A 16,377-nucleotide genomic window follows, 5' to 3' on the forward strand; every position below is an offset into this window, starting at 1 on the left:
TATTTTCCAGACCACATTTTTACATGAGGAAGGATGGGTGGATTGTGGGTATCTGGACTGCCAGAAAACACGTGATACTGCATTACATAAGGAGGTGGTAAAAAAGGTGAACTTTTAGTTAGTTATAATGATGAGACTCCAATGGCAAGAAAATTAGATTGGTGGAAGGGAACAAAGTGGTGTGCTACAGGGCTTCGATCCTAAAACCACTGCTCTCCTTGATCTATGGAAATGGCGTGTCAGAAGGGCTAGACTCATACCTGAATGCATTTGTGGATGATGCCGAGGTCACAAGGGAAGCAAAAAGAGTGGTGTGGGTTGCAACTTACAACAGAACTTGGACACTCTTCCATGCTTGTCTGATACTCGGTTGAAATTCAACCCGAAAAGATGCAAAGTAATGAGAATGGGACACAGAAGACATTGTCCGTAACCTGTTGCCAGCGTCCTTCTTTTAAGAAGTGCAAAGGAGACGAAGTCTTTAGGTGAATATTAGAATCTAATTCAGGATCGCAGCGAAAATATTCAGCATGCTGTTCAAATTCATCATGATGAAACTAGCATACCCTTCATAAGTTTTGACACCTTACTTAAAAGAAGCAGAAAGAACTAATAAAGAAGGTCCAGAGGAGGGTGACATCCACCGTGGAGGAGAGAAAAGTAAGGGGTGACCTTAACACAACCTACAAGTTTTTAAACCAGTTTGATGATGTCAGCAGCGAGCAGTTCTTTGAAAGATGTAGGGACAGAACAACCACTGGCCGTATCACAAAATCAAGCAAGAAACGTCGGGGGGAAAAAAAAATGATTTTCATAATTGATGAGTTGCCGCTTTACTGTTGCTCCTGTTATGAATATTTCCTTGTTTCCGCTCACTGCAGCTCTGACTGTTAACTGTTGCTGCAGCAGCTGCAGAACAGCTATTGTTGCTGCTGCATCTGAGCAGGTACTGCTGCTATTCCTACCACCTTTGGTATTATGCTCACCTCCGCTTGAAGCCGAATGCTATATAATATATGAGAAGCGGAAGGTCACTGTGCCTCCACTTGGATGGTGATCTTATTGGTATGGATTCCTGTTTGTGTGCATACAGTCAGCTCAGTTCAAGAGATGGGGCCCCCCACTAGCGTTAACCTCTCTCCCCGTAATGTATGAATAGTTTATTACACACAGACACGCACACACACACTAATGAAGATGGGACAGTAGAAATGAAGACTTCAGATAGAACGTTAGACCAAAACTGGAATTACACTAATGAAGATGGGACAGTAGAAATGAAGACTTCAGATAGAACGTTAGACCAAAACTGGAATTTCCCTCCCTTGTCCCTGACTGTAACAAGCGTTGGAACCTGGGTATGGCCACTCATTTCATCACCCCCCCCCTACACACACCCAAACATACACTCCCCACCCAACCCCCAACCCCACCTTTCCCTCCAATTTTCAGTATCGTTGCTCTCGGTAATTATGTAATTGTTACGGCCATTTACAGATTCCTAGAATTACGGTGGCTGGTGAGTGAGAGAGGTAAATTACCGATTGCTCGGGGGGGGGGGGGGGTGTAGGAGGGGTGACTCGGCCGCGCGCTTCGGTGAGTCGGTGATGAGGGGACTCAAGGCTGTTCAGTACCTGGCCGGACGAGCCGAGGGGTGGATGTATGTTACGCCGGACGGCGCCTCTTGCAGCTGCGTCTGCTGCTGTACTACCTGTAGAAGGACACGTAAGCTTGTAACAGCTGCTGTTCACTATATATAATGAAAACATGATGTGTTAGTGAACGACTGAATTTCGAATCAAGTGTAGGAAACACTTGAATAACATTTCCCACGTGTCTTCCATATTCCAAAACACCAGACTGTGTATACTGTCCTCCTTAGTTACAGCAAAGCATTGTTAAGTGTTTTGTCTACATATTTACGACCCCAGTCAGTGTCTGTCATTCCTTTAAGACAGTGTTACATGACCAGCAGGTTGGCAGAACATTTCCAGGCAGGTCAAGTGTTTTTTATGCCTTCAGAATTTCGTCACTGTTATTAGAAAGGATAAATTTCTTTCTGGTTGCCTGCTCCAGCAAGTGCCAAGTGATAAGTAAATCTCGAAAGCAGTGATGTTCACGAAAGTGTCATTTCCCAAGATGGAGCGGCGAGCACTTGTTTATTTCAGCCTCTTCGTTTTGGGAACAAACTTGATTCGAGGTAGGTGTTGCCCGTATGTCGTAAGAAGTTGTCAGTGTGCTAAGTTGCCATTATAATAAGCTATGAATGTCTTAAATTGCCATTCTGATATGTTAGGGGTGTGTTTAAACTACCATTTTTTGGCCCGGTTGATAAAGTTGTTTTTAAACCACCGATATGCTAAGCTGGTGGGGCGGCTACAGTTACCATAGTGCTGTTTTCATGTTGTTGGTTATTAAATTCGCATTTATTTATGTTGAGTATTGCTTATAAATCAGTATTTCTTTATGTCAATTGCCTTGTAGTATCTTTCTGATATTGTTGTTGGTTGTCTGGGATATCAGGTGACAGGGTCATTATAGCCGTCAGTGGCAAGTTATAAGGACCAACGGAAAACCATCAACCGAGATAGGAATATATTTGCTAAGGGGAAAGTGTAAGAGAGAGAGAGAAAAAAAAAGATAAACAGGAGAGTTTTGAGGAAATCGAAAACGACATGCAGGAGGGGTAGAAACTAGGTGGGTTATCTTTTTGCGTTATTCATGCTTTTCTCTTGACATGTAATATATTATGGAATTGATAGAATGATACAAGAAGACAGTTAATGCAGACGGTGAAGAATTATGTATCTCCCACTCATCTGTAAATTAACATGTAATATCGGCGTTCCTTGAGTTCGGCTTGAGGCTATAATGTACACAAAGTAAAAGATGATAGAACCACTTTTCGTTTCAGTGCCTCGTCTCATTACTGTAACTCACCTTCCTCATGCATATATATATATATATATATATATATATATATATATATATATATATATATACCTCACGTTCCATGACTTCCAGGAAAGATTATGACAATTTCTTGGTAAATCTGCCACAGTGGAGATTCACCCTCTGATTCCCACATTCTTTATCACACACTCCAACATCTGATTTGTTCAAACGTTTAGAGTTTATGAAAGAATGTAAAATTCAAGAATCTGTTACGGGAATATAGGATTTCACTCGCAGTTACTGGTATCAGTCCTTTCATCTTGAATCAACCTGACGGAAAATGCAGAGGAAAGGTATGATGACAGTGATATATTACCGGCCACGACTAGATGAAGGTTTGGAGTATGGCATTAACCGACCATACGTTGTCACATCCTTGATGTCTGCTGTTCAATACTATCGCCTCACCCCCATACTGTCAAGGTGAGCTCAGCGCGACGCACCTTGACATTTCATCTCTGCCATTAAACATGGATGACGATGGCCTAAATGGATCGAAACTGGGCTCGCTAATGGTGGCAGTAAATAGCATAATTGTCTGCGGAAAGTATGTCCAGGACCCAGCGCCACCTTTGCGTTGATAAACGCGCTCGCGCAGTGTGGTCTGCCAAATACTGGAAATGATTATTGGTGGCTCGTTGAAGCACCACCTGCTCATCACACACACACCTTGGCCTCCTGAAGAGCCAAGTTCGATATCTTGCAAAATTGATTAGCGCCGACAGATCGGGAGTCCCTCCGTCAGGTCGTATAGTGTCGTTACCTCACGTTGTGGAACAAGGCGAAGCAGAGAGCGATTTGTTGGATGGGTCGAATGGTGAACTAGCACGTAGGAGGTAAACTTCCTCAGGCCGTTCGTAGGAGGGAAGTAAACTTCATCAAGCCTCCGTGGGAGGGAGATAAACTCTCTTAGGCCGTCCGTGGGAAAGAGGTTAACTTCCTCAGGCCTTCCAGAGGAGGGAGGTACACTTCCTCAAGCGTCCGTGCTAAGGAGGTAAACTTCCTTAAGCGTCCGAGGAATGGAGGTAAACTTCCTCAAGCGTCCGTGGGAAGGATGTAAACTTCCTTAAGTTTCTGTGGGAAGGAGGTAAACTTTCTTAAGCGTCTGTGGGAAGGAGGTATATTTCCTCAAGCGTCCGTTAGAGGTAGGTAAATTTCCTTAACCATCCGCTAGAGGAATTAGAAAAGTAAAAAACAAACTGTGTAGGATTTGTTTACATCCCTCTACATCTTCTTTAGGGACGTCAGGGACCACGGACGTATCGAGCGTTGTCACGCACACAACGGATTATACGAACGCCAGCATCGATGTGGTCGACCCCCACGCCACGGACGGCGTAGCCGCCACGAACCTCACAGCCACGGACAACACCAATCTCACAGAGGGGACAGATGATGGTACGATAAACAGGTTTCTTCCTGACCTTCGTAGTGCTCTCTCTCTCTCTCTCTCTCTCTCTCTCTCTCTCTCTCTCTCTCATACAGTTCAGTTTTACGATTATTATCGATATTGTAATATAAGGCGATTTCTGTTACCATCTTACTGAAACGTTTGACACTTAAAGGACCTTTCCTCCACAGTGGTGTTTGTGGAGTACTTAGAGAAGTGTTGCTGGTACGACAACGCCGTCTGTGCCGGCAACAACACCTTCTGCAGTTCCTGCATATGTCGCTGCCAGGGGTACGTCACCAACCAGGGCCGTAGACGCTTCACAGCATATCCTTAATTTCTAAATAAGACACACATCTACGCCTTCCTCTCAGGGCCATACTTCTCACCCTCTTTATGAGGCAGTCTCGACCATTTGTGTCAGTAAGACTGGTAAGTAATAAGAGGCGCAGCCGCCAAGGTGGCAGCAATATCCAAATCCTGTTATCACGTTACTGCTGCCCAACCTCGAGGCCAGCGCACTACACCCCCTCACACGCCAACGTTTGCCGCATGTGATCGCTTCAAGATTTGTTTTGGATCCTTGTGCGTATGGCATTCCTCCACCCTCCCTTGAGCACCACGATATGACCGGGGTTCTTTGATACCCTTAGGATCGTGTCGTCGTCCTCTTCAAGGGTCATATCGTCGTATTCAAGGGTCGCACTGGGTCACAGTAGAGGCGCCATGAGAACAGAACCTCATTCGCTATCTCATAAACCCCATCCAACCTGGAACACTTCTATTTCTATCTCGCTCTCCCTCCTCATACCCCACTGCAACACCAAACCTCATACCCCCACTGTGACACCTCGCACCTCATACCTTACTGCAACACCGAGTACCTCACTCTTCGGTACACCCATTATATAAATAACTCTTGAGTACAGTTGCGTGAGAGCCTCATGTAACAAGGGAATTCTTGCCAGAAATTACTGAATTCCTCACACAACTGTGTCTGTATGGGGAAATGCCTGTACCGTACGCAACGCAACTCTTGGCTCTTCCTGTAACTGTTCTCGTGCCTTCTGAGGGTGCAAGCTATGACCCAGAATCTTAGCTGTTCAGATTGACGATAAACAATGATGTCATTCAATATTCAAAGCAGCAAATTGTCCTATATATTGAAGCTCTACCGCACAGTGTTTCACGAAGAATGAGGAAATTATATTGACACACTTTTGCACTTGAGTCAACTCCCATATGTGGTGCCTTTGAGTTAATGTTGGTATATTTTTTTCTGATGTTTAATTAAGATATTGTGAAGAATTCTTTTCACTTCCTGAGTTCAGTCATTTCGTTCCAGCAGAACTTGAGGGTCGAAAATACATCATATATCCTGAGGTGAGTGACCATTATCTTTCCCCGCACCCACTGTCGAAAGTTAGGTCGCTTGTCCTTCCCTTTATCACGTGGCGTGAAGGAGACACATGACGGGTGGAAGACCCGGCGCTGTGGCTGTATCGGAGGGCAGCCACATACGTCCTACAGTGATGTGACAGGTTCTTTGTGCGTCCAGGATACAGCTCTTCTCCCCATTTAATTCTACTGTCGTGTTGACATACCTTTGTACACAAGCAGCGGCTTCTGCCGCCAAAATACACAACCAATCTTAAGCTTGCTGTATATTTGTGGAAATAATTTCACGTGATATCTTTGCTCAAACCACACGAAATTTGAGAGTTCATCAATCCTTTAATGTTGTAGGTAAGGTATGAAGAAGCTTGAGAATTCATCTTGTCATGGAAACGCTAAATTCACTGAAGTGTGTATGTTTGTGTGTGTGGGCAGGAACCACTCCTTCAACAATGTGTCGATGAGCTGTGAGGCAGTGGGAGGCCAGGACGACCAGGTTGGCGGCCGGTTGCCGGGTCAGCCCTGCACCTCCGCCTCGCAGTGCATAGAGGGACTCCTCTGCAACAGCACCATTTGTACTTGTCCCTGGTGGGTATTCGCCAACGTACTGCACTACTACGAGATAGCTTCCCCAGGGGCGGCGCTTGCGCTCGCTGCAGTTTCTTATCAGATTTTCATTCTTATTCGTTTTAGTATATAAGACATTCGTTATAGTTTAATTATTATTAGGAGAAATGAGAACTTTATCCGCAACGGATGTAGAGGCATATGCCACAGGCTGGCCGACCCTCGGTATCTGCACACTCAGGCCTTACCAGCTGTCGCTCGCTGCAGGAACGGGATATTATCACGAGATCTCGTAAACATTTTATTAACATCGAGAACAGCTGGTGCGGCGGGCCAGCCGACCACAGCTGGTGCAGCAGGCCGGTTGACCTTACTGATGGGAGACAGACCCCCAAGGTGTGATGATGGTGGTGCTGTTCTAATATAGTTGATCCAGGTCTTTCCCATTCTTGAGTGACAGGTTCCTGGACCTGGGGGTTCCATTTGCCCCAGCCAGGCATATATATCCTTTCGGTCCACACTGCAAATGAAATGCAACTTCCTAACACATACCTATCAGTCACCAGGACCTGTGCTCGCCTGCAGGCCGTGCGTGTACGTGGAGAAGCACCTGGTGTGTGACTGTGGGGAGTCTATGAACCCCCTGACTGGCCCTATCGTCTGCGGCCTTGTGCTCGGCCTCCTGATCGTCATGTTCTGGTGTACCCGCACCTACTACACCTATGACAGGTAAGACCTCACACCCACACATCCCAGGGTCGACGACACCTTCTTCCCTCTCTTCCGCTGGGTTCTCCTCCCCAACTATTTATATCATCCGTAATGGTCCAATTCGGTAGTCAATAACCTTTGAGTTCATAAACGCCAATGACCTCTTTTTTTTTTTTTAAACCAATTATCTTGCATCTAATGTCCCATGCTTAACCAGAACACATAATAAGCTCTGACCTAATGTTTTCCTGTTTACTGTCAGACATGGACTGTTTCTCATGTTTACCACAAATACACGCACGCATACATCTCAATATGACAAGGCTCCACAGTGAGACTGTCGCAAGCCTGCCTACGGGCCAAGTCCACCACTAATGTCAATAACTACATAAGGATCAAGGGACTCCAAACCTGTAGGGTTGAGGAGGCAGGTTAGATTCTCCGTAACTGGTTGATTTTAAGTAAATCTGACGTCCACTAAGGCCGTGTCACAATGGCTGATTCTCTCTGTCAGTTTTGTTATAGAACTCTGATTCCCATTGTAAGTAGCAGCCAGAACTTCCCTGACAGGCCAACAATGACATGACAACAGCTAGTAAGTACACACACACACACACTTGTCATGGAAGTATACCATCATCTGTTCAATGACCTGACCACCCTCTTGCTGCCTACTCTCTTCTCTTAGGTTCAAGGAGCAGAACAAGGTGTCGCGCTTACCCACGTCTGTGTCAGGCATCTCTACGCTGGGGGCGGCCTATGGCACGGACCACATCACCATGAACCCCATGAGGTCACAGACGCACCCCCTGGCTCTACCTTCCTGCCCCAGGCCCCACAGTCAGACGGTGGCACCCCTCAGCCCCTCCTTCCGGTACCTCACCCCAGCACGGTGTCCCCTCGTCTTTTCTTGCACATGCTAGCACGTCGTGTGACTTGCCAGACTCGTGTTCGTCTCTCTCTCACACACACACACACAGCACAGAGTCATGTCTGTCGGGGTCTGGTTCACCTTGCCTCCGTGGCGTCCAGTGGAGTAGTGTGACTTGAGTATGTTCATAGCCCATCTCTTCTGTGGTACTGATGAATGTGTGGGAGGTGTGGAATGCAGCACAAGTCATGTTAATCTGCCATCTGCACCTCTTGACGTCTTCCCTCAATCAACACCGCCAGGTGAGGGAAAAATATGTTATAATTTGTTTCCTTAGGTTTATCTCGTGCGTTCTGTTGTGAGCATTGATTTTGGTCGTGTATGTACGTGTGCATATATATATATATATATATATATATATATATATATATATATATATATATATATATATATATATATATATATATATATTATATGTGTGTGTGTGTGCATAATCATCAGTATCTAATAGTTTCTTTGCACACTTGAGGGAAGTGTAACCTGTAAGCTTGTAAGACGTGCCCCATACCTTCTCACCTTCAGTCAGTGCACGTGTGGCTGAGGTACAGCTCTGTTGATAGGATAAGAAGGGGAAGTTGCTCCATCAACGACAACTGCACTTTAGCAACAAGAGAGGTAAGCTGTGAACAGAGAAATGGAGTAAAGCCAAAAACAAAGATTTAGAAAGCAAATATGTATGCCACACCCTGCCAATATGCTTTGGAAATGTCGAGGACCATGACAAAAACGAGAGGCGAGCAAGGATCGAAGCTGTCTCATAGGCTGACCTCCTTAGTTGGTATGCCATTTCAACCATTCGTCTTGCCCACGTATGCCGTATGACATACGTCATGATTCGTCATACACCTGGCAGTGCGACTGGTAGCTGACCTCTGGCGCCAGGACGCTCCTACTGCTCTTGTACGTCAAGATTGTTTTTTTTTTCCCCGTAGAGGAGTAACTTTGTTTTCCAGTTTCCTTTTTTCCTGTGTAAATGTAAATGTTGCATGTTCTTTCTCCCTGGTATAATTCTTCTGCAGATCAGATGAACACTGCCTCAATAATTTCCCACCTAAGTTCATAGGTTAGGCTGCTACATGTATTTTACTTTTTTTTTTGCCATAAAATTCACCGAATGTTGCCACGAACACTTCTGAAGATGTGTTAAGGAGACGTGTGTATCCAGGTGATAATGTATTTTGTACCTTCTGTAGTAGTACAGGTGTTGGGCGTTACAACGCTACATGCGTCATGTGTTGCAGGTACCAGCCGCCCCAAGTGGAGGCCGCCCGGCCTCCAGGACAGAACTACCAGACTCCTTTCGCCCCACCCCATCGCTTGGCCACGTCCACCTTCTCTCCTTCATATCAAATCTTTGGCAGCGATAACCCTGCCTATGACATCTCCAGCGGCCCGGCGGGGCCGCCTTGTCCCTCGTCTGCACCGGAGGACCGCAGATCGGTGCCCAACTCCGTCAGTAAAACGAGTGTTCCGCCGACGCCCGACCTTACTCAACCGCCACGCTCAGCAAGGTTCTGACGTCTGGTGTGAGTGTTGGTGCAGGAGTGAGTCACCAATGCCACCCACTCACGCACCGCATGAAGAATCATACATGTGATTTACGTCACTATCTCTGGCTCAGATGTATCTTAATAAACCAGTCACAACAGCTCCTGTGCTGCTGGAATAGATGCTATCCCTTTGCTCTTGCCGTTGAATCAACAGTTTTATAGTAACACTTGTAGTACTACGTGCATGATGAATCTCATGGATTATTGATCCCAGTCGCACTGAAGGTGAAAGAATCGCTGCAGTTTACACCTGTGTTGCTGCCCCTTCCTTTCTCTTCTAATGTTATACTTTGTTTTTTCAGTAATCGAAATAAAGATTTACGAGATCATTATTATTTTTTTTTTTTGTCTATCGTGTATGAGCCAAGTGCTCCTTCTCCAGAGGTTCCTGCAGTTTCATAAATGTTTTGCAATCAGTAGCAAGAAAAGGATGAACTCCTCTGCAGTCAGAAGTTCGAGATTGGACTACGACGTTCAAACTACGCTGAAGGTGACCCCTCGCTGCATTACCAGAGGCAGGTCATATATATATATATATATATATATATATATATATATATATATATATATATATATATATATTCTTTTTTCTTTTAAACTATTTGCCATTTCCTGCGTTAGCGAGGTAGCGTTAAGAACAGAGGACTGGGCCTTTTTTGGAATATCCTCACCTGGCCCCCTCTGTTCCTTCTTTTGGAAAAAAAGAAAAAAAAAACGAGAGGGGAGGATTTCCAGCCCCCCGCTCCCTCCCCTCTGAGTCGCCTTCTACAACACACAGGGAATACGTGGGAAGTATTCTTAATCCCCTATCCCCAGGGATGATATATATATATATATATATATATATATATATATATATATATATATATATATATATATATATTTTTTTTTTTTTTTTTTATACTTTGTCGCTGTCTCCCGCGTTTGCGAGGTAGCGCAAGGAAACAGACGAAAGAAATGGCCCAACCCCCCCCCCCCCATACACATGTACATATACACGTCCACACACGCAAATATACATACCTACACAGCTTTCCATGGTTTACCCCAGACGCTTCACATGCCTTGCTTCAATCCACTGACAGCACGTCAACCCCTGTATACCACATGACTCCAATTCACTCTATTTCTTGCCCTCCTTTCACCCTCCTGCATGTTCAGGCCCCGATCACACAAAATCTTTTTCACTCCATCTTTCCACCTCCAATTTGGTCTCCCTCTTCTCCTCGTTCCCTCCACCTCCGACACATATATCCTCTTGGTCAATCTCTCCTCACTCATTCTCTCCATGTGCCCAAACCATTTCAAAACACCCTCTTCTGCTCTCTCAACCACGCTCTTTTTATTTCCACACATCTCTCTTACCCTTACGTTACTTACTCGATCAAACCACCTCACACCACACATTGTCCTCAAACATCTCATTCCCAGCACATCCATCCTCCCACGCACAAATCTATCCATAGCCCACGCCTCGCAACCATACAACATTGTTGGAACCACTATTCCCTCAAACATACCCATTTTTGCTTTCCGAGATAATGTTCTCGACTTCCACACATTTTTCAATATATATATATATATATATATATATATATATATATATATATATATATATATATATATATATATTGTAAAGGATCACAATTTTGCGCGTGATCAAGATATTCCTATGAGTCCACGGGGAAAATGATACACGAAAAGTTCCCAAGTGCACTTTCGTGTAATAATCACATCATCAGGGGAGACACAAGAGAGAAATATAAGTCAGTTGATATACATCGAAGAGACGAAGCTAGGACAATCACATGTTTACCAAATGGCGTCCTAGCTTCGTCTCTTCGATGTATATCAACTGACTGTTATATTTCTCTCTTGTGTCTCCCCTGATGATGTGATTATTACACGAAAGTGCACTTGGGAACTTTTCGTGTTTCATTTTCCCCATGGACTCATAGGAATATATATATATATATATATATATATATATATATATATATATATATATATATATATATATATATATATATATATATATGCGTCATCGAAACGAAGCAACTACGTGAGAGCTTAATATCTTAGGTACGATGATCACTTGCCTCCTTCCCTTCACCAGCTGAACGTTCGACTTCCACGGAATGCAAGTCGTTGCAGTTACAGAGCCTGCAATTATTTTGTAGAGAAAAAAATAGATATCTGAGCGTCTTTTAATCTAACTTAGAATTTTAGATTTGTCTTAATTTTGATATGATTAACTTTGTACATAGTTACTTTAAGTCTGGGTTTGGTTTTGACATCTCGAATCAAATGTAAAGTGTCAGATATAAGCACTCGTGCAACTGCAGATATCACATGTATTTAAGGTCTCCGGTGTTTTATGGACAAAATGAAGAGTCTCATTCATTATCTAACGTTTATAGATACACATAGATAAGATTCCAGAGATGCATTTATACATAGAAGTCAGTTAACCTAAAACAGAAGGCATCATCATCATCTCTTTAATGACGTTAATGGTGAGCAGCCAGAGCCCATTAGTGTTTGCTGAGGAACGCTTTTGTCATTCAACGGGGTTTAACCTCTGGTCCTTGCTCGTGTGACGATTACGCAAAGTCTCAGAAGCATTCATCGGCGATGCCAGGAACGCTACATAAAGCGGAGACAGTGACGGTGGTGGAGGGTAAGATGGAGGTGGAGGTGATGGTGAGAGTACTGAATGCTGTCGACCACACCGTCAGGCCCTTTCCGTTCTTGATGGCTCTTGCCTCCCTCCTCACTTGGTCATATTCCAACTCTTCCAGCTTTGAACCCGCTACATCCACGTCCGCATCATTCAACACGGTGTCTAAATTTCTGATATAAAAGGAAAATTGTCTATGAGGAAAAAAAAGCACATCATAAGCTATAGAGATTGCTTTGAATCGTGGAATACGAAACGAATTTACCAGAATTGCAATTATATTGAAAAAAAAATTCAAGAATACTTGAGCGTCATGAATCTGAAATACACCACTTTCAAGAAAGAATGTTCACACAGGTTAACATCATGTACTAACTGTCAAATAATTTTGTTGTAGACGTGTGAAATAATTTTATTACCGACAGCATATATTGCATTTGTTTGCACAATCATTCACTATGTAAGATTTTTATGATAATGTTCGAACTAATTATGCTTTTCCAATATTTTTTTGAAAGAGAAAAGTACAATCCATAAACACAATCATGCATCAATCATACCATCATTTTAGGATCATACCCGTCATGTTTTAGGATCGTACTGTCCTGTTTTACAATCGTATCCTCTTGTTTTGAGGTCGTATTGTTGTTTTCAAGATGTGCATACATTTGAGCAATTAACGTCCTGCCACAGAGGAATAGCAGGACTTACCGACTGTCGAAGATAGGGCTCCTCTTCTTCCGGCGGCCGAGGCAGGCAGTGGTGATGACGGACAGGCAGGTAGAAAGGCCCGTAATGGTGGTGGTGGTGATGGTGGTGTGGGTCGTGGTGGAGTAGAGGGCGAACAGCTTGGCGTCTCGATCGTCGTCGTGACGACCCGTATCAGTGCCCGCCGCCACGGCCAACACTACCATGAACACAATTGATCCGCTCGAGAACCGCATCTGAAAACCAGAGGCAAGAACTGGTGTGTGTGTGTGTGACGGGTGATGAGTGATGTCTGAGATGGGCTGGTTGGTGGTGGGGTCTGTACGGGCTGTTATGGAGTCTCTGGCGGTGGTGTACAGTAAAATTTAGTAAGGAACTAGTGTCGAGTAGAGCAAGGGAAAAATATGACAGGTCAGTTGAAGAAAAACTGATGTCGGTAGAGTTAGGAGCAATGTAACAAGTCGAGTAAATAGTTGATTATACTGAGCAAAGTATCCACCGCTGTCACGGGTAGAAAAGGAGCAGAATTGGCGAGAAAGAAACCCCATGACAAGAAAAGTAAGGAACACCTGGCGTAAGTAACAATTGACCAGCATTTTCATATCTAACTGAACTCTTTGTTACTGCATTGGATTAGATTTTTCCGTGGACTAAAGACAATTAATGCTATAAAAGGGTGTTAGCGAGATGAATTTGTTGTCAGATTTGCGAGATGAATTATGGCATTGACACTGATTTGTTTAACTCATAACCCAGGTTAGAGGTACAGTGCATCAGTTCTACCGTTCCCTGTGTACTGTATGTGATAAAACAGCAAAGTGATGGAAAAGATTTTAACCCTGATGGACGGTATTTGTACGTACCTTGCTCAGCTGGTGGGAACTGTGTATTTGCTTCGAGCAGCGTCCATTTATAGCCATTTGCCTCTGTCCTAGGAGGAAATCTTCCAATTTTTGAAAAATAAACCTACATACATTTAGCCGCGAGCCAAAGGAGGAGGAAAACAAGAAAAAAATCATTCAAAAAATCAGCACCTCATTTTAATGTTAGGCTTCGCGTAGGTAAAACACTATATCCAGTTTGACTTACCATTTTAAGTTGGTAGTTTCTTGGTAACTGCCATACAGCATTTAGCATGGCTTCTTGGAGTATATCTGGCAAACGGACGTCTCTAGAGCACCTTTGTACTAGAAAATTTAATGATTAAATTGTAACATATTTGGATATTTGTACTTCAGAAATTGAGGGATTACTCTGGTTACACAGGTTTCCTCTGCTAAACTTTGCTTTAGTTGTATTATGAGACACGATGCCTTACTATGTGTATGACTGGATCCCAGTTGAAACTATTGTACCTCGACTACGGTGTTTTGACTGTAGTTTCAGGGTCAGGAAAAGGAATCGCAAACAAATAAGCATAAAACGGTTCGGGCGCTACTTCAGTTCTTCAAAATGCATGAAGCACGCTTCCCTGTTTTTAGTGATTACCACTGAAACAATATATTCATTGGAGCTATTTGACACAAAGATTACCAGTACACAGCATTGGACATCCACCTGTATTCCATTCAGGAACCATGGATTGTTGATTGACAGTCGTTTATTGTCTATCTTTATTCCTTTTAAAGATTAACAAAAAAATGCATTAATGAAGAGATTTTTCTTCTGTGGTAACAATTTTCCTTAAAAGGAATAATAATCGGAAGGGTTGGCAAGACGTCTTTTCTTTTTCTTTTTCATGCTGTGTTGTGGGTGGTAGATTGGGGTAGCTGATGACCTACATGAGGCGGGTAGAGACTTTCTTCCCGCCACCCGCCCCACGTCATCTTACCCTAAGGCTCCTAAAATCTCCCTCCTTCTTCCTGTAACATTTTATATACACAGCGCCTCAGTATATCACTCTTTCAGGGGCATCTCAAAATAGAGAGATAGCAGTCTCTCGGTGTTGCCATTTGATAAGCCAAATTGTTAAAAACCTATTTTCCGAACTTATCTCCAATAATAGTATCTGATTTGCCTTGGAATTTAGTTAAAATGTATCATTTTCTTGTCTCCTGTGCATTTTATGTTACGCCATGCTAATTACAAACATCTTAGTCCTTTCTCGTAAGATTAACCCTTTGATAACGCTCTCGCTGCCTAAAGGGCGTGACGATTGCCTTAACTCAGCGTCAAGGAAAAGGTCATCCCATTGCCCTCAATTGGTCGTACTGTCATGTTCAAGGATCTTACCGTCGTGCTCATTAGTATTTCTGTTGTTCTCAGTAGATTAAGGGAGAGAAATATCCTAGTTTTGGTATCCATTGAAATCCTGTCTGCTGTTCTTAACCTCTGATTAAAAGCAGATATTTCACCGAAGCGTCATATTCTACAACCCGACAATGTCATAAGTAAACTTTTAGAAAGCAGTCAGCCTGTTCAGACAAATTCTGTGAACAATAAGTACACATATTGAAGAATGTTGGAGAGGATCACAATTTTGCGCGTGATCAAGATATTCCTTTGAGTCTACGGGGAAAATGAAACAAAAAGTTCCCAAGTGCACTTTCGTGTAATAATCACATCATCAGGGGAGACATAAGAGAGAAATATAACAGTCAGTTGATATACATTGAAGAGACGAAGCTAGGACGCCATTTGGTAAACATGTGATTGTCCAAAACATACGCTCGTTGTATGTTTTGGACAATCACATGTTTACCAAATGGCCTCCTAGCTTCGTCTCTTCGATGTATATCAACTGATTGTTATATTTCTCTCTTGTGTCTCCCCTGATGTGATTATTACACGAAAGTGCACTTAGGAACTTTTTGTGTTTCATTTTTCCCGTGGACTCATAGGAATAATGAAGAATGTTGTTACTAACAAATGACTGACGATCACCTTTTATTGAACACTTCATGGTTTATGAAACGTGTTAACGACTAATGTGATTCAACCATTTTTTTTACAGACATATTTCGTTCTCTCGATGTTGCTCGTTTTGTTAATGCCGCCATTTTGAGACCAAGCGATAAAAACAGATGTAGAATGCAAATATCAGTTGTGACTAATGTAAAAATGTTATGAATACACCCGCTGACTCAACACACATGCCCGGAGCTGTATCGAAACTTCGTTTAAACTTTAATGGAATTGGGATTTTATATATGACATTTGTACTGACGGTTTTCGTTAAATTACATGAGTTGTTTTATAACCAAATCGAGAAAGTTTTCTGACTTATCTTTGTTTTTTTTTTTTTTTTTTTTTTTTTTTATACTTTGTCGCTGTCTCCCGCGTTTGCGAGGTAGCGCAAGGAAACAGACGAAAGAAATGGCCCAACCCCCCCCCCCCCATACACATGTACATACACACGTCCACACACGCAAATATACATACCTACACAGCTTTCCATGGTTTACCCCGGACGCTTCACATGCCTTGATTCAATCCACTGACAGCACGTCAACCCCTGTATACCACATGACTCCAATTCACTCTATTCCTT

At 43.3% G+C, this 16,377-nt stretch overlaps 1 protein-coding gene and 1 long non-coding RNA gene across 5 annotated transcripts; one reads left to right on the forward strand and one right to left on the reverse strand.

The window, feature by feature from the left end:
• The first annotated feature begins 81 nt into the window (after positions 1–81).
• Positions 82–9,849, forward strand: LOC139753253 (uncharacterized). 4 transcript variants are annotated; one of them, XR_011713672.1, is made up of 7 exons: positions 82–1,725; positions 4,195–4,353; positions 4,537–4,636; positions 6,176–6,328; positions 6,893–7,036; positions 7,707–8,191; positions 9,191–9,327. XR_011713672.1 is itself a non-coding variant. In XM_071669505.1 (7 exons), the coding sequence occupies exons 1-7, from the start codon at positions 2,113–2,115 to the stop codon at positions 9,465–9,467; spliced, it is 1,107 nt and encodes a 368-aa protein (XP_071525606.1). In that variant the 5' UTR covers positions 82–2,112; the 3' UTR covers positions 9,468–9,849. The 4 variants fall into 4 exon arrangements, 3 of the variants coding, with proteins under 3 accessions (XP_071525606.1, XP_071525605.1, XP_071525607.1); XM_071669505.1 differs by having other exon boundaries at positions 82–2,200; positions 7,707–7,892; positions 9,191–9,849; XM_071669504.1 differs by having other exon boundaries at positions 7,707–7,892; positions 9,191–9,849.
• Positions 9,850–11,898: 2,049 nt separating this feature from the next.
• On the reverse strand, positions 11,899–13,993 carry LOC139753063 (uncharacterized). Its single transcript, XR_011713638.1, has 2 exons — positions 12,891–13,993; positions 11,899–12,352 (listed from the first exon to the last, which is right to left on the reverse strand). It is a non-coding gene; the product is annotated as an uncharacterized lncRNA (long non-coding RNA).
• Between the last annotated feature and the right edge of the window lie 2,384 nt (positions 13,994–16,377).

This window comes from Panulirus ornatus, chromosome 14, assembly GCF_036320965.1.
Source record: "Panulirus ornatus isolate Po-2019 chromosome 14, ASM3632096v1, whole genome shotgun sequence".
Classification (NCBI taxonomy): Eukaryota; Metazoa; Arthropoda; class Malacostraca; order Decapoda; family Palinuridae; genus Panulirus; species Panulirus ornatus.

What these genes read in the sequence shown, in the direction of transcription:
- LOC139753253 (XM_071669504.1), top strand. Translation starts at nt 1,608, where the DNA reads ATGAGGGGACTCAAGGCTGTTCAGTACCTGGCCGGACGAGCCGAGGGG. An exon ending in CACAGAGGGGACAGATGATG is followed by an intron (nt 4,354 to 4,536) that starts GTACGATAAACA and finishes TTTCCTCCACAG; the next exon opens with TGGTGTTTGTGGAGTACTTA. An exon ending in ACCATTTGTACTTGTCCCTG is followed by an intron (nt 6,329 to 6,892) that starts GTGGGTATTCGC and finishes GCTCGCCTGCAG; the next exon opens with GCCGTGCGTGTACGTGGAGA.